Genomic DNA, 24,212 nt, shown 5'->3' with positions numbered 1-24,212 from the left:
ACTCTTACAGCGTAGAAGGGATAGGGGGGGGCTGGCACTACCGAGCCTAAGTGAGTATTATTGGGCCGCTAATATTTCAATGGTGAGTAAGTGGATGGGAGAGGAGGAGGGAGCGGCGTGGAAGAGATTAGAGAGGGTGTCCTGTAGGGGGACTAGCCTACAGGCTATGGTGACAGCCCCATTGCCGTTCTCACCGAGGAACTACACCACAAGCCCGGTGGTGGTGGCTACACTGAAAATTTGGGGACAGTGGAGACGGCATAGGGGAAAGACTGGAGCCTTGGGGGGGTCCCCGATAAGAAACAACCATAGGTTTGCCCCGGGGGGGAATGGATGGGGGATATGGAATGTGGCAAAGAGCAGGAATAACGCAACTGAAAGATCTGTTTGTGGATGGGAAGTTTGCGAGTCTGGGAGCGCTGACCGAGAAATATGGGTTGCCCCAAGGGAATGCATTCAGGTATATGCAACTGAGGGCTTTTGCGAGGCAACAGGTGAGGGAATTCCCGCAGCTCCCGACACAAGAGGTGCAGGACAGAGTGATCTCAAAGACATGGGTGGGGGATGGTAAGGTGTCAGATATATATAGGGAAATGAGGGACGAAGGGGAGACTATGGTAGATGAACTAAAAGGGAAATGGGAAGAAGAGCTGGGGGAGGAGATCGAGGAGGGGCTGTGGGCGGATGCCCTAAGCAGGGTAAACTCGTCGTCCTCGTGTGCCAGGCTAAGCCTGATTCAGTTTAAGGTATTACACAGGGCGCATATGACTGGAGCACGGCTCAGTAAATTTTTTGGGGTGGAGGATAGGTGTGCGAGGTGCTCGAGAAGCCCAGCGAATCATACCCATATGTTTTGGTCATGCCCGGCACTACAGGGGTTTTGGATGGGGGTGACAAAGGTGCTTTGAAAAGTAGTGGGGGTCCGGGTCGAACCAAGCTGGGGGTTGGCTATATTTGGGGTTGCACAAGAGCCAGGAGTGCAGGAGGCGAGAGAGGCCGATGTTTTGGCCTTTGCGTCCCTAATAGCCCGGCGCAGGATATTGTTAATGTGGAAAGAAGCCAAGCCCCCGGGGGGTGGAGACCTGGATAAATGACATGGCGGGGTTTATAAAGCTAGAGCGGATTAAGTTCGTCCTAAGGGGGTCGGCTCAAGGGTTCACCAGGCGGTGGCAACCGTTCGTCGAATACCTCGCAGAAAGATAGATGGAATGGAAAAAAGAAGGCAGCAGCAGCAGCCCAGGATCGGGGGGAGAGGGGGGGGGGGGGGGGGGGGGGGAGGGGGGGGGGGGGAGGAACCAGAAGGACTCTCAGGGTTGTTAATATATACTGTATAATATGTATATGTCGTTGCGACAGATAATTATATATTGGACTGTTAAATTATATTTTTGGAGAGTGTTACTTGTGATAAGGCAGTTGCCAATTAGGGTTAGTTTTCATTTTTGTTATTTATCATTTATTCATTTTTTGTTTATAAAATAGGTCATTGTTATTTGTGTTGTTATAATATTGTGTAAAGGATGCACAATGTACTGTGTTGGTTGACCAAAAATTTTCAATAAAATATATTAAAAAAAAGATATTATACCAAATCACTTGGAAAAGTTCAAGGCAATTAGGTAGTGTTAACATGGTTTTGTGAAAGGAAAATCATCTTTAACCAATTTATCAGAGTTTGAAGGAGTCACATACTGTGGATAAAGGAGAATTGGATAAAGGAGCTGACTACAAATGGGAGCTGTTTAAAAAATATATTTTCATTCAGTTTTTCCAATTTTATAAATAACACAAAAAATAACAAGAACAGCAACAATCCCCCATCCCCCTCCCCTCCTGCTAACAGCGAACGATGACCAACTCTTTGTAGTACAAAATGAACAGTCGCCACCTTCGGTAGAACCCCTCAATTGCGATCTTAACAGTGTACGTAACCTTTTTGAGATACAATAATTCCATAGGATCTACCAGCCACACTGAGGCACTGAGTGGAGAAGCTGACCTCCACCCCATTAGCATCCGCCTACAAGCAATCAGCGAGGCGAAAGCCAGAATATTGGCTCCCGCCCCCATCTGCAGCTCAAGCAGGTCCGACACCCCAAATATGGCCACTAGGGTACAGGGCTCCAGATCAATTTGTAGAATTGCCGACATGGTGCTGAAGAAAGAGATCCAAAACCCCACGAACTCAAGACATGTCTAGAACATATGTCCAGAACATATGTACATGATTGGCTAGGCTCCTCCTACACCACTCACACTCATCCTCCACTCCACAAACAACCTACTCATCCTGGATTTGGTCAAATGGGCCCTATGCACAACCTTCCACTGTATCAGCCCCACTTTTGCATATGATGACTTCACATTCACCCTTCGCAGAATCTCACACCGCGCCCCATCATCTAGCTCGGACCCAGCTCCACTTCCCACTTGGCTTTGACGCCAACCAAGGATGGCATCTCCTCTGCTATAAGCTTCTCATAAACCTTCGATGTGCTCCCATCCTCCATCCCTGCCAATGACAACCCACTCCAACAACGAGGAAGGGGGCATCACCTGAAAAGACAGAAAAATCTTCTTTGCAAAGTCACGCACCTGAAAATATCTAAATGTGTCCGCTCGCGAAAGCTCAAATTTCACCACCATCTCCCCAAAGCTTGCAAATCAGCTCTCCACAAACAAATCCTTCCTCCCAGCAACCTCTTTCTCCCCCCTATCCCTAGAATCTACCGTCAAGCCTCACCGGCTCGAACATAGTGTTATGGGTCCGGGTTTACAGAACCCCAAAGTGTTTCATGGAGTTCAACTGACCCACAACTTGTAATAGATTGTGGTGTGGGAAACACATGGCATACTCTCCAGGTGTGATACAGCAGAAATGGCAAAGTGGTTTTTAAAACAAAACAATGTTTATTCTATGAGCTCAAGTTAACCTTTTCAAAACAAACATTGAATATCTTAACACCCATTACTTCAAAGATAACCCCAAAAGACTAGAACACTAAATAATCCTTCAAACTGTTCCTTTAAACATCCAAAAGACTTCAAACCTTCAAAAATAGGAGCACATTAGGTTACATACAATATATTTATAGTCTTTGGATTGCAGAAATCAACAGACCAGCTCTGTGGTTCTTCATGCAGCTCATAGCAACACACACAGACACTCCCAGCTGCGTTCTCAAACTGAAACTCAAAAAGCAGAAGTGAGCTCAGCTCCCTTCTGTCACCTTCTGACATCACTTCAGTCATATGATCAGCTCCATTTCTTAAAGGTGCATTGCTTAAACATCCATTTCTTAAAGGTACTCTCATATGACAATAGGTTTCCACACCCCGACACCACCCTCAGTTTAAAGTGTTGCTGAAACGGTCTTCATATCTTCAATGCAGAGGATACCATCAGATTCCCAGAATACTTAATAATAATAATCGCTTGCTGTCACAAGTAGGCTTCAATGAAGTTACTGTGAAAAGCCCCTAGTCGCCCCATTCCGGCACGTGTTTGGGGAGGCTGGTACGGGAATTGAACCCATGCTGATGGCATTGTTCTGCATTGCAAGCCAGCTATTTAGCTCACTGCGCTAAACCAGCCCTAGCCCCATACTTCCCCTGAGAAGAGGGTAAGGTAGCCATCACCAACGCAGTAGCCCTCAGCAACGCCCGTAGCCCTGACCCCCTACATGAGCCCGACTCCATCTGCACCCAAACCTCCTCCGATTCCTCATATCATCCCAGCAACTTCTCAGCTTTCGCTGCCCAATAGTAGTACAGCAGATTCAGTAGCACTAGGCCCACCGACTGCCCATCTCTCTGGAGCACCATCTTCCAGATCCTGGCTACTTAACCCGCCCAAATGAACGTTGAAATCAGTCTCTCCACTCCCTGAAAAAAGGATTTGGGTAAAAATACCGGCAAGCACTGAAATAAAAACAAAAAACGTGGCAGGACATTCATTTTTACCGACTGGATTCTGCCAACCAAGGACAAAGGGAGCTATCCCACTTCTGCATATCTGCATTAACCCTGCTTACCAGACTCGAGAAATTCAATTTATGAATCCAACCCCAATCCTGGGCCACCTGAACCCCTAAGTACTGAAAACGGGGACCCATCAGTCGAAATGGCGACACCCCCAAGTTGACCCCTCGCCCCGTTTGGGTAACCGGGAAATACTCACTTTTCTCCCAATTTATTTTATACCCTGAAAAAGCCCCACATCGCTTCAGCATTGCCATGATAACACCCATTGTGGGGATTAGGGCTGTTACATATAAAAGATCATCAGCGTACAGGGACAGTCTACCCCCCCGCCCCCCAACCACTTGATATCCCCCTCCACCTCCCCGACGACCTCCGGGCAATGGCCAACAAGTCAATTACCAGTGCAAACAAGAGAGGGGACATGGGGCTCCTGCCTCATTCCCCTGTGCAACTGAAAATATCTCAAGCTTGCATTGTTTGTGCGAACAACAGCCTTGGGTGCCTTATATAGTAAACAAACCCAATCCACAAACTTAGGCCCTATCCCAAATCGTTCCAATATTGCAAACAAATATCCCCATTCTACCCTATCAAAGGCTTTCTCCACAACAAATGCCACACTGACCGCCCGCTCCTGAATTAAAGTGGTGAGAATGAGAGATTGAGTAAGTGAGAGTTGAATGAAAGAAGCTGAGTGAGGTTGTGAGTCTGAGGTTTCTCACTCCTATCACCACAAACCAACCCATGCACATGTACACACTCACCCACCTACATACGCTGAGCCGTCACACACTGGTCAATTTTATTACTTACTTTTTATAAATATTAACAATTTCTAGCTCCTGCCTGGCCGTACCCTTTTCAGAAATCATTTCATTCCTTAAAACGCAAATTTCCTTTTTGCAATTCAGTTTATTGTTCTGTCAAACCTTGGGCGCGATTCTCCACTCCCGCGCCGGTTTGGAGAATCGCCTGGGTCGCCAAATTTTCCCGCGACGGCGGTCCGACACCCTCCCGCGGTTCACGGAAGCGGTCAGATCGGCACAATCGTGTTTTGCGCCGCACGGTCCAGTGAATCACCCGAGACAGCCAAAATGGCGATTCACCGGTACCCCCGCGATTCTCAGTGCCAGTGGGCCGAGCGGCCTGCCCAAAACGGCGGGTTCCCCCCGGCGCCGTCCAAACCTGATCGCTGCCGGCGGGAACAGCGTGGGATTGCTGTGGGCGCGGCCTGCTGGGGGGGGGGGGGGGGCGCGGAGGGGGGATCCTGCACCGGGGGGGGGGCCTCAAATGGGGTCTGGCCCGCGATCGGTGCCAACCGATCGTCGGGCCGGCCTCTCTGAAGGAGGACCTCCTTTCTTCCGCAGCCCCGCAAGATCCGTCAGACATCTTCTTGCGGGGCGGACTCGGAGAGGACGGCAACCACGCATGCGCGGGTGACGGCAGTTATGTGGCGCCAGCCGTGTCATGTATGCTGTGCCGCCTTTATGCGTAGCCAAGGCCTGGCGCGCGTAAATGACGCGGCGTCGCTCCTAGCCCATTATCGGGCCCTGAATCGGTCGGGATAGGGGCCGTTTCGCACAGTCGTGAAGCTCGACAGCGTTTACGACGGCGCGAACACTCTGCCTCCATTTCGGAGAACCCCGCCCTTGATCTTTCCGATACTTTTTCATTGGCCTCCTGAGTGAGGATAATATGCAAATATGCACCCACCCCCCCCGCCAACTGCGAGTGAAGAGGGTGAGCAAGCCTGGGATAAAGCCAGAGAGTTTGTGGCGATTGCAGGTTTCATCAGGTACAGAAAGCCATTGATTTTACACATGTTGCCATAAAGGCTTCTGCTGGACAGCCCTGCAGCTTCAAAAACAGGAAGAATTTCCACTCATTGAACATTCAGCTGGTCTGTTATCATCATTGATGGATCATGCCCGATTGGCACTTCCAGGGTGCCATGTTGGCACTGAGAGGGTGCCCGGGTGCTGGGTGGGTGCCAGGGAACTATTGCTCTGTCCCCGACCAGAGGGGGGGCTACAATGGCGTCCAAGACCCCCGGAGTGGCCATCACGCCCGGTCTCCACTGATCAACACTAATCGTGTTTGGTGAGGCCGCGCCGGTGCGACCGGTGACTCCCAGATGCCGGAAGAATGCGGCCTCAGTTAGTCTGTGGATATTTAAATGAGCATAATATGGTTATCTGGTCATGCCCAATGCGGGTGTGCATGTGCTCAGTGCGTGGGACGCAGAAAGTGCCCAGTCAACTAGGAATGACATTTTGAGAATAAGGAATTGACCACGATTGACATTTTGAGAGCCTCTGTCCTGAATATGTCTCCGACTGCCCAGGTTCTGCTGTACGACACTCCCAGGCAGCCCCATGTGTGACTGAAAAGTGCCCTTAATAGATTGTACATGCCCCCTGTTCAGATAAGCAAATCCCTGTCGAGGTGCTGCTATCTCCATTGGTGCCTGGGATGGAGAGGATATGATGCTGCATTAACCGAGAGATCTTCCCCCTCCTCTTTGGGGATTTGAGGCTCAGCATCCAGAGGAGGGTCAACGGAAGAGGCTTAATTTGTACAGAGGCATAATAAGGGGGTTTAGTGCTCTTCTCAAACTTTCCCAAATCTGTGCAAAGTTACTAAGCTTTGCAACACTTCTCATTTCCAACATGAGAAATGAGACTCTGCAGACACAACACATACATCTGAGCTTCCGATTATGGAGCTTCCATGCTTTCAGTCTCGGAACTATATTTACCAGTTTTATTGCATCATGCCAAACCTCCATCCATATCCCACCTGCCCTTTTCCTTTTCTCTCAGTTTTTGCCATTAATTTGCCATCTCACCAGACCCATGTCTTCCTCCAATTCCACCTCTGCTAATGGTGAGCATCAAAACCCCCTCATGAACATGAAGTTCAGCACACGTCAGCCAGTCTTTCCTCATTCTCAGGCATTGTTGGCTTACTTCCCCTGAAAAGATGTGTAACATTGCAATCACTAGCAGTATCAGTTTATTTGATGGCATCCTGCTGATGCATTATTAGCAAAATGCTTGGTAGCCTGGATGCTGTGCAATTACCGCAGAGAATTCTCTGGCTGCATTGCATCCGACCCAAATTCGGCCATGTGGGGAGAATTACAGAATTACGGGAAACTCCCAAAACGGGATTTGTGCTGGGTGCAAATCAGTTTCTGATATCGGCCTGCTCCAGTAGGCAGGATCAGGATATCACTTAGAAAGGGCGAGAACTTGATCACAACTCATTTGCTTCATTTTATTTTCATTAGCGAGATTAAAGTTGAATGCAGCGGCCTCCCAGTATTCACCTCCCTGCCACCCCCCCTCCCAACCCTACCTTCTTCTCCCCTCCCCACCCCACCCCCAGCCCTCGGGTGCCATTCACTACTGGTCCAGAAAAGCAAGGACCAGGCAGCATGGACATCGAGGGGGTGAGTATCTTCTCTATTCACGTCCAAGGTACTGAAGAGATTTAAGAACAATAGAACTAGAAGCAGGAGTAGGCCATCTGGCCCTTCGAGCCTGCTCCACCATTCAATGAGATCATGGCTGATCTTTTGTTGACTCAGCTCTACTTTCCGGCCCGAGCACCTTAATCCTTAATCCCTTTATTCTTCAAAAAACTATCTATCTTTATCTTAAAAACATTTAATGAAGGAGCCTCTACTGCTTCACTGGGCAAGGAATTCCATAGATTCACAACCCTTTGGGTGAAGAAGTTCCTCCTAAACTCAGTCCTAAATTTACTTCCCCTTATTTTGAGGCTATGCCCCCTAGTTCTGCTTTCACCCGCCAGTGGGAACAACCTGCCCGCATCTATCCTATCTATTCCCTTCATAATTTTATATGTTTCTATAAGATCCCCCCTCATCCTTCTAAATTCCAACGAGTACAGTCCCAGTCTATTCAACCTCTCCTCGTAATCCAGCCCCTTCAGCTCTGGGATTAACCTAGTGAATCTCCTCTGCACACCCTCCAGTGCCAGTATGTCCCTTCTCAAGTAAGGAGACCAAAACTGAACACAATACTCCAGGTGTGGCCTCACTAACACCTTATACAATTGCAGCATAACCTCCCTAGTCTTAAACTCCATCCCTCTAGCAATGAAGGACACAACTCCATTTGCCTTCTTAATCACCAGTTGCACCTGTAAACCAACGTTTTGCGACTCATGCACTAGCACACCCAGGTCCCTCTGCACAGCAGCATGTTTTAATATTTAATCATTTAAATAATAATCCCTTTTGCTGTTATTCCTACCAAAATGGATAACCTCACATTTGTCAACATTGTATTCCATCTGCCAGACCCTAGCCCATTCACTTAGCCTATCCAAATCCCTCTGCAGACTTCCAGTATCCTCTGCACCTTTTGCTTTACCACTTATCTTAGTGTCGTCTGCAAACTTGGACACATTGCCCTTGGTCCCCAACTCCAAATCATGTATGTAAATTGTGAACAGTTGTGGGCCCAACACTGATCCCTGAGGGACACCACTAGCTACTGATTGCCAACCAGAGAAACACCCAATAATCCCCACTGTTTGCTTTCTATTAATTAACCAACCCTCTATCCATGCTACAACTCTCCCCTTAATGCCATGCATCTTTATCTTATGCAGCAACCTTTTGTGTGGCACCTTGTCAAAGGCTTTCTGGAAATCCAGATATACCACATCCATTGGCTCCCCATTATCTCCGCACTGGTAATGTCCTCAAAAAATTCCACTAAATTAGTTAGGCATGACCTGCCCTTTATGAACCCATGCTGCGTCTGCCCAATGGGACAATCTCCATCCAGATGCCTCGCTATTTCTTCCTTGATGATAGAATAGGTTTATTCAGGAGCCGGGGGCTTTGGCTGGGCTGGAGGGGCCTGGGTCGGGGTTTTTCCCCAGGATGAGGGTCATGTGGCAAGTCTTTCCTCTGTGGCTTTTAAAATCTTTAAATTCTCTTTCGGTATGTCAATTTCAAAGAGTTGTCAGTTGTAGCTAAAAGTCTTCACTTTGATGTGATGGAAACCTTTGGTGTCCCTCCCAGCTCATCAGTTTCAAAGATGCCAGATGAAGGTAAAAGTCTCTCTGTAACCTTGAAAATCTTTGATGTCTCTCCCAGCAGGTCAAGTTCAAATATCTGTCAAATGAAGGTCTTCCCTCTAATGTGTTGGAAAACTTTGATGTGATTTTTCTTTCACAATTAATTTCATTCCTCTTTAAATTTTTCAAACATCTGGTCTTGCTGAGAAACCTAAAAGCTTTGAACTGCATTGTTTACATTCAATTTCATGGTCAATTACCTTTTATAAGTATCTTGATTGATAGATCCAGGCTATTTCAAAGGAGGGTTAGTATTGTTTGTTTTTATAGCTCTTTTTGGTTCAGCAACTCTTTTAAGCAGGCATTGTTTCTAACTACAGTTTTTTCATAGAGGTGTTTCGTTGTTCTGAAGTGCTTCCGACTGCTTTTTTTGGTGCTGGGGTTTTCTCTGTTCTTAAGACCATCCAAGTCAGGTGCTCTGCCCAGCTTCTGTTTTTTCAAGGTGGGTCTTTTTCAACCTCTTATGCTTGAACAGAATGCCTTTACTGGAGGTTGTTTTTAACCATTGAAGAAGTTGGCACAACTCAGAAATTAAAGTCCAAAGGTTCCTCAGTGAGGCCCTTCCCACAGCCACCGTTTCTCTGGATAGACATTATAACCACGCCGGTGGGCCCGGAGGCCTTTGGAGTCCCCTTGGCCAGGGATGTTGCTGAATAGTACCTTGACACTGCCACCTGGCAGCACCAAGTTGGCACCTTGCCAGGCTGCAAATGCCAAGGTGCCAGGGCTCTTCCAGGTTGTCATTGCCAAGGGGCGGGGCCTGAGAGCGACCCTGAAGAGGGCAGGGCCTCTCGTGACCCTCCAGCAAAGTGTCTTTTACTAGGGGGGTGGGGGGGGGGGGCAATGATGCCTCTGTCTGGGAGTGAGGATAATGATGCTTCTGACTTGGGGGGGGTGATTATAATGCTTCTGACTAGGGGTGCAGTGGGTTTCGGGTCACCCTCACACCTGTGTTGTAAGGGAAGGTGACCCGATCGTTTAGTGGTTGGGGAAATTGCCACACTAGTGAAGGGTTGGGGGTGCTCCCCTTGTCTGCAGGGGTCACAATAACCTTGGCGGAGTGGGGGGGAATGTCGCTTTACTCAAATCGGCCCTAATCTCAGAGGAACCTGACTGGCAAGTATGTTTTGCCCCACTCCTCCCCGAGACGGTGCAACACTCGATCCCTTTGAAAAAATGACTAAGCATGGGTGGACTACAATCTGCATTGTGCCCACCCACCCAACGGGAATCGTACTGTGCTTCCCGCCAAAGATGAAACTTAGTCATTTATTGGGAGAACTTTGCCCAACTTACCTGCACCATCTTCCAAGCCTCACCCTCCAATCGATTCTAAAGGATGCAATAACTGGCCACTTCGAAAATAATAGTCAACATGGATTTATGAAAGGGAAATCATATTTGACAAACGTGTTGGATTTTCTTTATAGGAGAACGAGTAGAATAGGATCGTAGGAAAAAGAGTAGGCAACTTGACCTGTTGAGCCTCCTTCACCATTCAATTAGATCTTGGATGATGATCATCTACCTCAATGTCACATTCCTGTGCCATCACTAGGGAAAGAATACTGAGCAAACTATTGGGATTAAATGCAGACAGGTCCCCAGGGCCTGATGGTCTACACCCTCAGGTCTGAAAGGAAGTGGCAGCAGAGTTAGTGGAAACATTGGTTATAATATTACAACATTCCCTGGATTCTAGAAATGTTCCTTGGATTGGAAAAAGGTTACTGTAATGCTCCTGTTAAAAAAGGAAGAAAGGTAAAAAGTAGGAAACTTTAGACCAATTAGTTTAATGTCTGTCGTTGAGAAATTTGGAAAGTGTAGAATCCACACAGAGTAACCACAAGAAAACAATAGGTAGGATACAAAAACTGGGTTTATTAACATACATGAACTAGACTACTCCACTCCCCAAAGGGTTCTCCCGCCCTGACCTTCATTTAGTTCGGGGTTTTTATACATTGAGTACAGGAGTTGGGAAATCATGTTGCAGCTATATAAAACCTTGGTTAGGCCGCATTTGGAGTATTGCATGTAGTTCTGGTCACCACATTATCAGAAGGACGTGGAAGCTTTGGAGAAAGTGCAAAGAAGGTTCACCAGGATGTTGCCTGGTCTAGAGGGTGTTGGCTATGAGAAGAGTTTGAATAAGCTAGGATTGTTTTCACTGGATAGACGGAGGCTAAGAGGATACCTGATAGAGGTCTACAAAATTATGAGAGGCACAGACCAGGTGGATAGTCAGAGGCTTTTTCCAATGGTGGAAGTGACAATTACAAGGGGCACAGGTTCAAGAGGAAAAGTTTAAGGGAGATGTGCAGGGTACGTTTTTCATGCAGAGTGGTGGGTGCCTGGAACGTGCTGGCAGAGGATGTGGTGGAAGCAAGAGACATTTGGATGGTACATGATAATAATAAATCTTTATTAGTGTCACAAGTAGGTGTACATTAACACTGCAATGAAGTTACTGTGAAAATCTCCTCATCGCCACTACCTGTTCAGGTACACTGAGCGAGAATTCAGAATGTCCAATTCACCCAACAAGCACGTCCTTCGGGACTTGTGGGAGGAAACCGGAGCACCTGGAGGAAACCCATGCAGACATGGGGACTTGGGGAGAATGTGCAGACTCCGCACAGACAGTGACGCAAGATGGAATGGAACCCAGATCCCTGTGCTACCACTGTGCAACCACTGTGCTACCGTGAATAGGGAGGAAATAGAGGGATATGGACCGAGTAAGGGCAGAAGGTTTATTTTTAGTCAGGGCATCATGATCAGCACAGGCTTGGAGTGTTTATAATCTATATTAATGACTTGGATGTAGGAATAGAAGGTACTATAGCCAAATTTGCAGATGACAATAAAATAGGTGGGAAAGCAAGTTGTAATAAGGAAAGAATACATTTACAAATGGATATGGATATGTTAAGTGAGTGGGCCAAAATTTGGCAGATGGAATTTAACATGGATACGTGTGAGGTTATCCATTTCGGTTGGCAGAATAAAATAGCAACTTATTATCAAATAATAATAATAATAATTGCTTATTGTCACAAGTAGGCTTCAATGAAAAGCCCCCAGTCGCCACATTCCGGCGCCTGTTCAGGGAGGCTGGTACGGGAATTGAACCCGCGCTGCTGGCCTTGTTCTGCATTACAAGCCAGCTGTTTAGCCTACTGTGCTAAACCAGCCAGTAAAGGGAGAGAAACTTAAAAATGATTCGGTAGGGAGATCCGGGTGTCATCGTGCATGAATTGCAGAAGGTTAATATGCAGATGCAGCAGATAATAAGGAAAGCAAATGGAATTTTGGTATTCATTGCTAATGGAATTGAGTATAACAGTAGGGAGGTGCTGTTGCAATGTATAGGACATTGGTGGACTGCATCTGGAGTACTGTGCACAGTTCTGTTCCTCTTACTTGAGGAAGGATATAAATGAATTAGAGCCGGTTGAGAGAAGGTTCGTTAGATTGATTCCAGGGATGAAGGACTTGTCTTATGAAGACAGGTTGAGTGGTTTAGGCCTAAACTGGCTGGAGTTTAGAAGAATGAGATGAGATCTATTTGAGGTATTGTGAAAGACACAGAGCCGATGTTTCCCCTTATTGGATATTCTAGAATGAGAGGCCATAGTTTTAGGATGAGTGGCGGCAGATTTATAACAGAAATGAGGCAGAATTAGTTCACTCAAAGGGTTGTGAATCTGTGAAATTCTTTATCCAAAAGTGCAGCGCATGCCGGAACATTAAATTTAAGGAGGAGATAGGTTTTTTATTAGTAGCGGGATGAAGGGTTACTAGAGCGGGTTACTAGATCTGTGAGAAAAGTGGAGATGAGGCCGAAATGAGATCAGCCATGATTGTATTGAATGGCAGAGCAAGCTTAAGGGGCTGAATTGTCTACTCCTGCTCCTAGTTTGTATATTCTAATGTTCTTATTCCCCATATTCCATGAAGTTATTAGTGTCCAGAAATTCATCAATTTCTGTCATGAACATACTCAATGATTGAGCTTCCATAGCCCGCTGAGGTGGAGAATTCCAAAGATTCACCACTCTATGAGTGAAAAAATTCCTCCTCATCACAAGGTGATTTAGACAGGCTCAGTGAATCGGTGAGAAGATTGCAAATGGAATATATTGTGGAAAATTGTGAAGTTATCCACTTTGGTAGGAAAAACAAGTGCAATGTATTTTGTAAATTCTGAGAGAATGGGAAGTGTTGATGTCCAAAGGAACCCGAGTGTCCTTATTTATAAGTCACTGAAAGCTAACATGCAGGTGCAGCAAACCATTAGGAAGGCAAATGGTATAGAACATAGAACATAGAACATTACAGCGCAGTACAGGCCCTTCGGCCCTCGATGTTGCGCCGACCTGTGAAACCACTCTAAAGCCCATCTACACTATTCCCTTATTGTCCATATGTCTATCCAATGACCATTTGAATGTCCTTAGTGTTGGTGAGTCCACTACAGTTGCAGGCAGGGCATTCCATGCCCTTACTACTCTCTGAGTAAAGAACCTACCTCTGACATCTGTCTTATATCTATCTCCCCTCAATTTAAAGGTATGTCCCCTCGTGCTAGACATCACCATCCGAGGAAAAAGGCTCTCACTGTCCACTCTATCCAATCCAATGATCATCTTGTATGCCTCAATTAAGTCACCTCTTAACCTTCTTCTCTCTAACGAAAACAGCCTCAAGTCCCTCAGCCTTTCCTCATAAGATCTTCCCTCCATACCAGGCAACATTCTGGTAAATCTCCTCTGCACCCTTTCCAATGCTTCCACATCCTTCCTATAATGCGGCGACCAGAATTGCACGCAATACTCCAAATGCGGCCGCACCAGTGTTGTATAGCTGCAACATGACCTCATGGCTCCTAAACTCAATCCCTCTACCAATAAAAGCTAACACACCGTACGCCTTCTTAACAACCCTCTCAACCTGGGTGGCAACTTTCAGGGATCTATGTACATGGACACCGAGATCTCTCTGCTCATCCACACTGCCAAGAATCTTACCATTAGCCCAGTACTCAGTCTTCCTGTTATTCCTTCCAAAGTGAATCACCTCACACTTTTCTGCATTAAACTCCATTTGCCACCTCTCAGCCCAGCGCTGCAGCTTATCTATGTCCCTCTGTAACTTGTAACATCCTTCCGCACTGTCCACAACTCCACCGACTTTAGTGTCATCTGCAAATTTACTCACCCATCCTTCTACGCCCTCCTCCAGGTCATTTATACAAATGACAAACAGCAGTGGCCCCAAAACAGATCCTTGTGGTACACCACGAGTAACTGGACTCCAGTCTGAACATATCCCATCAACCACCACCCTTTGTCTTCTTCCAGCTAGCCAATTTCTGATCCAAACTGCTAAATCACCCTGAATCCCATGCCTCCGTATTTTCTGCAGTAGCCTACCATGGGGAACCTTATCAAACGCTTTACTGAAATCCATATACACCACCTCAACTGCTTTACCCTCATCCACCTGTTTGGTCACCTTCTCAAAGAACTCTATAAGGTTTGTGAGGCACGACCTACCCTTCACAAAACCGTGTTGACTATCTCGAATCAAATTATTCCTTTCCAGATGATATACATGCTATCTCTTATAAACCTTTCCAAGATTTTTCCCACAACAGAATTAAGGCTCACTGGTCTCTAGTTACCGGAGTTATCTCTACTCCCCTTCTTGTACAAGGGGACAACGTTTGCTATCCTCCAGTCTTCTGGCACTATTCCTGTAGACAAAGATGACTTAAAGATCAAGGCCAAAGGCTCAGCAATCTCCTCCCTAGTTTCCCAGAGAATCCTAGGATAAATCTCATCCGGCCCAGGTGACTTATCTATTTTCACACTTTCCAGAATTGCGAACACCTTCTCCTTATCAACCTCAAGCCCTTCTAGTCTAGTAGCCTGAATCTCAGTATTCTCCTCGACAACATTGTCTTTTTCCTGTGTGAATACTGACGAAAAATATTCATTTAGCACTTCTCCTATCTCCTCGGACTCCAAGCACAACTTTCCACTACTGTCCTTGACTGGCCCTACTCTTACCCTAGGCAGTCTTTTATTCCTGACATATCTATAGAAAGCTTTAGGGTTATCCTTGATCCTACCTGCCAAAGACTTCTCATGTCCCCTCCTGGCTCTTCTTAGCTCTGTCGTTAGGTCCTTCCTAGCTAACTTGTAACTCTCGAGCGCCCGAACTGAACCTTCATGTCTCATCTTTACATAAGTTTCCTTCTTCCTCTTGACAAGTGTTTCGACTGCTTTAGTAAACCACGGTTCCCTCAGTCGACCACTTCCTCCCTGCCTGATAGGTACATATTTATCAAGGACACGCAGTAGCTGTTCCTTGAACAAGCTCCACATTTCCATTGTGCCCATCCCCTGCAATTTTCCTCTCCATCCGATGTATCCTAAGTCTTGCCTCATCGCATCATAATTGCCTTTCCCCCAGATATAGCTCTTGCCCTGCGGTATATACCTATCCCTTTCCATCACTAAAGTAAACGTAATCGAATTGTGGTCACTATCACCAAAGTGCTCACCTACCTCCAAATCTAACACTTGTCCTGGTTCATTACCCAGTACCAAATCCAATATGGCCTCGCCTCTCGTTGGCCTATCTACATACTGTGTCAGGAAACCCTCCTGCACACATTGGACAAAAACAGACCCATCTAATGTACTCGAACTATAGCGTTTCCAGTCAATAATAGGAAAGTTAAAGTCCCCCATAACAAATACCCTGTTGCTTTCGCTCCTATCCAGAATCATCTTTGCAATCCTCTCCTCTACATCTCTGGAACTTTTCGGAGGCCTATAGAAAACCCCTAATAGGATGACCTCTCCTTTCCTGTTTCTAACCTCAGCCCATACTACCTCAGTAGACGAGTCCTCATCAAACGTCCTTTCTGCCACCGTAATACTGTCCTTGACTAACAATGCCAGCCCTCCCCCTCTTTTACCACCTTCCCTGAGCTTACTGAAATATCTAAATCCCGGCACCTGCAACAACTATTCCTGTCCCTGCTCTATCCATGTCTCCGAAATGGCCACAACATCGAAGTCCCAGGTACCAACCCATGCCGCAAGTTCACCCACCTTATTCCGGATGCTCCTGGCATTGAAGAAGACACACTTTAAACCACCTTCCTGCCTGCCGGTACACTCCTGCAACTTTGAAACCCTACTCATGACCTCACTACTCCCAACCTCCTGTATACTGGAGCTACAATTCAGGTTCCCAAGCCCCTGCTGAACTAGTTTAAACCCTCCCGAAGAGCATTAGCAAATTTACCCCCCAGAATATTGGTACCCCTCTGGTCCAGGTGCAGACCATCCCATTTGTAGAGGTTCCACCGACCCCAGAATGAGCCCCAATTATCCAGAAATCTGAAACCCTCCCTCCTGCACCATCCCTGTAGCCACGTATTTAACTCCTCTCTCTCCCTATTCCTCGTCTCGCTATCACGTGGCACGGATAACAACCCAGAGATAATAACTCTGTTTGTCCTAGATCTAAGTTTCCACCCTAGCTCCCTGAATTCCTGCCTTACATCCCCATCCCTTTTCCTACCTCTGTCGTTGGTACCTATGTGGACCACGACTTGGGGCTGCTCCCCCTCCCCCTTAAGGATCCCGAAAACACGATCCGAGACATCACGCACCCTGGCACCTGGGAGGCAACACACCAACCGTGAGTCTCTCTCGTTCCCACAGAATCTCCTATCTATCCCCCTAACTATGGAGTCCCCAATGACTAATGCTCTACTCCTCTCCCCCCTTCCCTTCTGAGCAACAGGGACAGACTCTGTGCCAGAGACCTGTACCCCATGGCTTAACCCTGGTAAGTCCCCCCCCCCAACAGTATCCAAAGCGGTATACTTGTTACTAAGGGGAACGGCCACAGGGGATCCCTGTACTGAATGCTTCCTCCCAGCCCCTCTCACCGTCACCCATCTATCTTTATTCTTCGGAGTAACTACATCCCTGAAGCTTCAATCTATGACCAACTCTGCCTCCCGAATGATCCGAAGTTCATCCAACTCCAGCTCCAGTTCCCTAACGCGGTTTCTGAGGAGCTGGAGATGGGTGCACTTCCCATAGATGAAATCAGCAAGGACACTGACGGCGTCCCTCACCTCAAACATTCTGCAGGAGGAACATTGCACTACCTTCCCTGACATCCCCGCTAGATAAAAAAGAAAGAAAGAGCTTACGTGTTATTCACTCCCCTTCTCAGCAAGCACTCACTCAGCAACCTCTGCGCCCCGCACGATAACACCTGAGGGAAAATAAATAAAAACTACTTACCAGTCACCAGCCCATCCCTTACCTGCAGGCTGTGACGTCACGGTTCAACTTTCCACTTCTACCTGCCCTCGAGCCTTCCTCTTGATCCTTACAGCAGTTGGGTTTTTTTTGGTTAGAGGAGGGGGTAGGGAGGGAAACACTGAAGAAGTGTTTTGGGTTTAAGTGTCACTTGACAAGAGCTCCTCCATAAACCACCTCCAAGTTAGGGTGAGCACACGGACGTATGCAAATTTCCCCTGCAACGGCCAATCAGCAGCTCTGCTCTACTGCCCTCTGCTGGATGCTTGTCTTCAGCTAGGGTCTCTTGTTCAGGTACGCCTCCAAGTTAGGGTGAGCACACGGACGTATGCAAATTTCCCCTGCAATGGCCAATCAACAGCCCTGCTCTACTGCCCTCTGCTGGATGCTTGTCTTCACTTGAACAGCTAGGGTCTCTTGTTCAGGTACGCCTCCAAGTTAGGGTGAGCACACGGATGTATGCAAATTTCCCCTGCAATGGCCAATCAGCAGCTCCGCTCTACTGCCCTCTGTTGGCTTTCATTGCAAGAGGATTTGAGTACAGTAGTAAAGAAGTCTTGCTGCAATTGTATAGACTTGGTGAGACCACATCTGGAGTATTATTTGCAGTTTCGATCTCCTTATTAAGGAAGGACATACATGCCATTGAGGGAGTGCAACAAAGGTTTTTCAGACAGATCCTTGGGATGGCATGATTTTCCTCTGAGGAGCATGGAAGAGACTGGGCCTATATTCTCCATAATGTTTTAGAATGAAAGGCGATCCAATTGAAGCACACAAAATTTCTACAAGTCTTAACAGAGCAGTTGTTTCCTCTGGCTGGAGGGTCTTTTCCTCTGGACCATGGTGCGAAGTTGGGTGATTAACGGTCACTTTGTTTGGATGCTTTTGATCCCAGTATGGAGACCTGGAATCAGTACACAGAGCGATTGCGATACCTCTTCAGAGCCAATACAGAAAACGAGGACTAGCCCGTAATTCTGTTGACGGCCTGTGGAGCGCATGTGTTCGGAGTGATCCGGGGCCTCATGTTTCCCCCGGCACCCAACATGATGCTCGTTGTCTTGGTTGGTCAGCATTTCAACCCAACCCCGTCTATCATTGTTCAGCAATAAAGGTTCAATACGGTGGAGTATGTTGCAGAGTTTCTTTCAAGACTTCGGAAAATTGCCAAAAACTGTGAGTATGGTACTGTTTAGCAGATATGCTCTGTGGCCATCTGGTCTGCAGGGTAAATGTTATAACCTGCCTGCTTGCCATTGGCTGGGGACTAATGACAATCCCACAATCCTGTGGGAGTTTGAGCTTCCCCAATGAGGGGGGCGGAGAAATCATTAGCAGACTCCTTGTATAAATAAAGCTGGCCAGTTTGGAACCAGCCAGGAAGGAGTGAGCAGCAAGCGAAGTTGCTGCTGCTGTTGTATATATATGTTATTGTAAATAAATGTTATTTCTTTGTATCCTTAAAACTCGTGCTGGATTCTTCGTGGCCCTCACAAAAGTAAACAACAATGAAACTCAAAACTTCTGGGCGAAAGTTCCTTCACGTTTCAAAAGGCGCTGCAAATCTCCCTTTCCCAAGAGAGTGAGGCAAGGGACTTTCAGAAGTTACAGGGTATGGAGGTGAATGTTGTCTGCCACTGCCCCCCATGTGGTTCCTCTATGGCTCGAATGGAGTGCCGCATGTGATTCCTTTGGTCCAAGGGCCAGGCCCCACGCCGCACACCGATTCCGCTCCCTGCATAACGGGCAGATGTCGGACCAGACGTAACCATCGGCAACAAGAGAGCCTGGCTCCAGGTGTCCTTGTGTTAGTTATACCTTGTGTTGCCCTATTATGTATTTCTTTTCTTTTCATATACTAAATGATCTGTTTGAGCTGCTCAGAAAAATACTTTTCACTGTACCTCGGTGCACGTGACAATAAACAAATCCAATCCAATCCAAAGTCCTGGTCGTGGTAGTCGTCGACCCTGTGGTAAAGCCTTGCGTTTGGGTGACCCAGAAGTGCGGAGGATGAGGCCGAGATACATCCCAATTGTGTGTCGATGTCCTGTATAGCCCCGATCCAGATTCCTGTGCAGGTCAATGGACATTTACTCTGGATGGAGTTGGACACAAGAGCAGCTGTTTCGGTCGTGACGCAACGCACCTTTGACTAGATCAAGCAAGGTGTGAGTACCCTGGCACGGCAGCTTGGTTGGCCACGTATACGGGTGGACATTTGAATATAGTGGGGTCTACACTCGCTCCAGTGGTTTATGACAGTCCATAACTGCACCTTTCCCTCATCGTGGGGCAGGGCGATGGCCTTAGCTTGTTGGGCCGCGATTGGCTGCGCCATTTGAAGATTGATTGGCAATTTGTCCTTCAAGTGGGGACGAGGCTTATACTTGGTGTTCAAATTCCCCAAAGTTTTCTGGCCAGGCCTCGGTACCCGGAGGCCCAACCCCGATATATTTTGGGCTCACCCAGCCCCCCTTAAGCCATCATCGGGAAGGTCAAGACTGAGCTTCGGCGGTTGGAAAGTTTGGGATACATCTGGCTGATGCGCTTCACCGACTGGGCGGCGCCCGTGGTCCTGATGCTGAAGCCAGATCGGTTGATTCGCCTTTGTGGCAATTACAAATTAACAGAGAACACAGCTTCTTGATTAGACCATTACCTGCTGCCCAGCGTAGAGGATCTATAGGCTATGGTAGCTGATGGATCGAGGTTCACCACGCTCGACATGAGCGACGCTTATTTGCAACTACACTGTTATTAGCTTCTGGTTACTTTCTATTTCTGGTATGTAATTTGCATCTTCTATTGTGAAACAGATGCAAAATATTTGTTCAATATCTCAACTATTTTCTGATTCCCCATGATAATTTCTCCTGGCCCTTTTACCTTAGCTCATCTCCTCATTTTTAAAAGTTCTTACAATCTGTTTTTATATTTTACTTAGTTTACTCTCATATTCTGATTATCCCTTATTGATTGCCTTGTCTATTCAAAGTGGCTCCTGTGGGAGCTGAACACTTGATTGAAAAAAGTACTATGGGTGCGATCTTCCCAAAAGGAAACAAAGTTCCCTAGCGAGCGTGTTTAGCTGAGTGTTTCCCGGTACTCGCAATGCTGAGAAACACGTGGCTATTCAACACTACACGTGTTGAATAAGGGGCCCGAACGGGGAACGTGCGGCCGAGGCCTCACATAGCCCCATTTTTTTTTTACAACGAGGAGCTCTGCTTGCCGGAACTCCCCATTGGATGCGAGAGAAATGACGTCCTGATCACCGAGGCCCACAAGTAAAAACCCGACCTTGCCCCAGCGCAAACACAACATGGGAGGGTCCCCCGCCCGCCCCCGCATGCAGCTTCTAACACCCACAGTGGACAACCCCGACCCAAGGATTTGGGATGTAATCTCCAACTGTGAATAAGGATGGGAGCAGTCCCATTCTACCACACTTAGAAGTCCAGGAATTTTTAACTCCATGTTGGTGGATGGGTTTTGAATGGGTTAAAATTCTCTTGTTTCACCTCCGCTGTGCAATTTATCAGACAGGTATTAATTGTTTTTTTTACTTATTTCATCTCTGCCAGGGTGCATTTGTAGGTTTCTTTGTTGGATTGGCTCTTGCCATGTGGGTAGGGATTGCTGCTCAAATCTATCCTCCCAGTGATAAATTTACAAGGTTACTTGCAACATCAACATCAGGTTGTCTGGAGTTAAATTCCACCACCTCAACCCCCATGAATGTAACATCGCTGCTAACCATCATAACATCAGCAAAGCAGGAAGAAAGGTAAGTCATTAAATTGACATTGAACTGTGTTATTGCAATTACACCTGTAATTTTGCAATTGCCCATGTGTTTGCTAGCCACCTAATTCAGGATAGTTTATCCCTCTGACACTACAAAAATGACATCAGTGCTTCATAACTGGAAGCTGTGCTGGAATATAAATCATAAAATTTCACAAATCTCAATAATGTATTCAGTAAACAGTGTGTATTCACCAGCTCCAGGGCTCAAAGAAATAAATTATGAATACAAGCTGCTTAAAGTGTGTTTGCATTTCCTTGAGTTAGAAGGTTGAGGGGTGATCTAACAAGGGTCTTTAAAATGACAAAAGGAATTGATAAGATAGATACAAAAAAATACTTTGAAGGGACAATCAAGAACAAGTAATATAATATTAAAAGTAGAACATAATCATGTAGGAGTGAGATCAGGAAGCATTTTTTCACAGAAATAGCAGTGGAAATCTGGGAAGTTCTTCCCGCAAAAGGTTGTGGATATTGGAACAATTGAAATTTTGAAGGCCAACATCGATAGTTTTTAATTCTGTAAGAACATGAGAAATAGGAGCAGGAGGAGACCACATAAACTCAGCTTCAACTCCATTTTCCCAACTGCTTCCTATATTCTTTGATAGGAAGGGTTCTGGAGTTGAGGTAAAGTTCACCCATAATCTGATTAGATGGTGGAACTGGATCGAGGGCTGAATAACCTCCTGTTCCAATCTTCATTTGGGTAGAAATGGAATTAAAAAATTTCATTATATTATTAGGAGACACTTACCTATAGATTGGGCAAATCAAATTAGTAACAATACCGTAGAGGTGGAATTCTTGGAGTGTGTACGGGATGGTTTTTGGGACCAATACGATGTGGAACTAACCAGAGAACAGATCATCCTAGACTGGGTAATTGGATAATGAGAAAGGAATAATTGGCAATATTATTGTGTGAGGCTCTTTTAGGATGAACAACGATAAGATGATGATTTCTTCATCAAGATAGAGAGTGATGTAATTGATTCTGAAACTAGGGTCCAGAATCTAAATAAAGGAAACTACAATGGAACGAGACATTAGTTGGCTATGATGGACTGGGAAACGTTACTTAAAGGGATGGCGGGGAATAGGCAATGGCAAACATTCAAAGATCAAACAATTATTCATTCTTGCCTGGCATAAAAATAAAATGGGAAAGGTGGCCAAACTATGGCTCACAAGGGACATTTGTGATAGTGGTAGATCCAAGGAAGAGGCATATCATTTGGCCAGAAAAAGCAGCAAACCTGAGGATTGGGAGCAGCTTAGAATTAGGCAAGGAAGGACAAGGGATTGATTAAGAAGGGGAAAATAGAGTACAAGAGTAAGCTTGGGGGGAACATAAAAACTGACTGTGAAAGCTTCAATAGGTATGTGAAGAGAAAAAGATTGCTGAAGACAAATGGAAGTTCCTTACAGTCAGAAACAGGGAATTTATAATGGGAAACAAAGAAATTGTAGACCAACCAAAGACATACTTTGGTTCTGTCTTCACAAAGGAGGACACAAATAACGTACCAGAAATGTTGGGGAACACAGAGTTTAGCAAGGGAAGAACTGAAGGAAATCAGTATTAGTAGGGAAATGGTGTTGGGGAAAATTATGAGATTGAAGGCCGATAAATCCCCAGGCCCTGATAAACTATATCCCAGAGTACTTAAGGAAGTGGCCCTAGAAATAGTGGATGCATTGGTGTTCATTTTCCAAGATTCGAAAGACTCTGAAACAATTCCTACACATTGGAGGGTAGCTAACGTAACCCCACTTTTTGGAAACAGAGGAAGAAAGAAAACAGGGAATTGACATCAGTAATGGGGAACATGTTAGAGTCCATTTTAAAAGATTTAATAGCAGTGTACTTAGAAAACAGTGGCAGGATCGGACAGAGTCAGCATGGGAAATCATGCTTGACAAATCTACTGGAATTCTTCGAGGATGTAATGAATAAAGTTGATGAGGGGGAGCCAATGAATGTGGTTTATTTGAACTTTCAGATGGGTTTTGACAAAGTTCCACATAAGAGATTAGCATGTAAAATTAAAGCGCATGAGATTGGAGATAGTGTATTGAGATGGATAGAAAACTAGTTGGCAGACAGGAAATAAAAAGTAGGAATACATGGGTCTTTTTCCGAATGGCAGGCAGTGACTAGTGGGACCTCAGGGATGAATGCTAGAACCCCAGCTAATCAGAATGCATATTAATGATTATAATGAGGGAACTAAATGATCCCCAAAATTGACACAAAGCTGGTGGGAGGGTGAGCTGTGAGGAGGAGACAGAGATGGGCAGCACGGTGGCACAGTGGCTAGCTCTGCTGTCTCACAGCGGCGGGGACCCGAGTTCGATTCCGACCTTGGGTGGCTGTGTGGAGTTTGCATATTCTCCCTATGTCTGCGTGGGTTTCCTCCGGGTGCTCCAGTTTCCTCCCACAGTCCTAAGACATGCAGGCTAGGTGGATTGGCTATGCTAAGTTGCCCCTTAGTGTCCAACAGTTAGGTGGGGTTATGGGGTTAGGGCGGGGAATGGTCCTGGGTAGGGTGTTCTTTCGAAGGATCGGTGCAGACTCAATGGGCCAAGTGGCCTCCTTCTGCACTGTAGGGATTCTGTGATACTATGCTTCAGTGTAATTTGGAAAAGTAGAGTGAGTGGACAAATGCATGACAGATGCAGTATGTGGTGAACGTTTTGCAGTAACCATTCACCATGTATATAACTGTATCACGCTGCTGCCCATGTGGGCTCCACCTATAGACCATTGTAAGGTATTACCTGTAATGTATCATGTTCGTGCCTTGTGGGCTCTGCCCCTGGCTCCACCCCTTGAGGGGAGGTATAAAGAGCAGTAGCCCTGTAGGGGCTCTCACTAGCAGACCAGTCACAGGCAGGCACTGTTCTAGTTGATTAAAGCCACAGTTTACT

The 24,212-nt window shown here is 46.4% G+C and overlaps 1 protein-coding gene across 4 annotated transcripts in view; it reads left to right on the top strand.

Annotated features, from left to right (window-relative positions):
* LOC140395696 (sodium-coupled monocarboxylate transporter 1-like) overlaps nucleotides 1–24,212 on the top strand; it is a 342,990-nt gene that overhangs the window by 238,145 nt on the left and 80,633 nt on the right. For all 4 annotated transcript variants that reach the window (XM_072483773.1, XM_072483774.1, XM_072483772.1 and 1 more), the window contains exon 14: nucleotides 21,053–21,255. In XM_072483773.1, coding sequence (XP_072339874.1) covers nucleotides 21,053–21,255 — 203 coding nt within the window. The remainder of the gene's footprint in view (nucleotides 1–21,052; nucleotides 21,256–24,212) is intronic.

This window comes from Scyliorhinus torazame, chromosome 18 (assembly GCF_047496885.1).
Source record: "Scyliorhinus torazame isolate Kashiwa2021f chromosome 18, sScyTor2.1, whole genome shotgun sequence".
NCBI lineage: Eukaryota > Metazoa > Chordata > Chondrichthyes > Carcharhiniformes > Scyliorhinidae > Scyliorhinus > Scyliorhinus torazame.
Note: the sequence above shows the minus strand (reverse complement) of the source record. Positions and strands in the feature narration are given on the sequence as shown.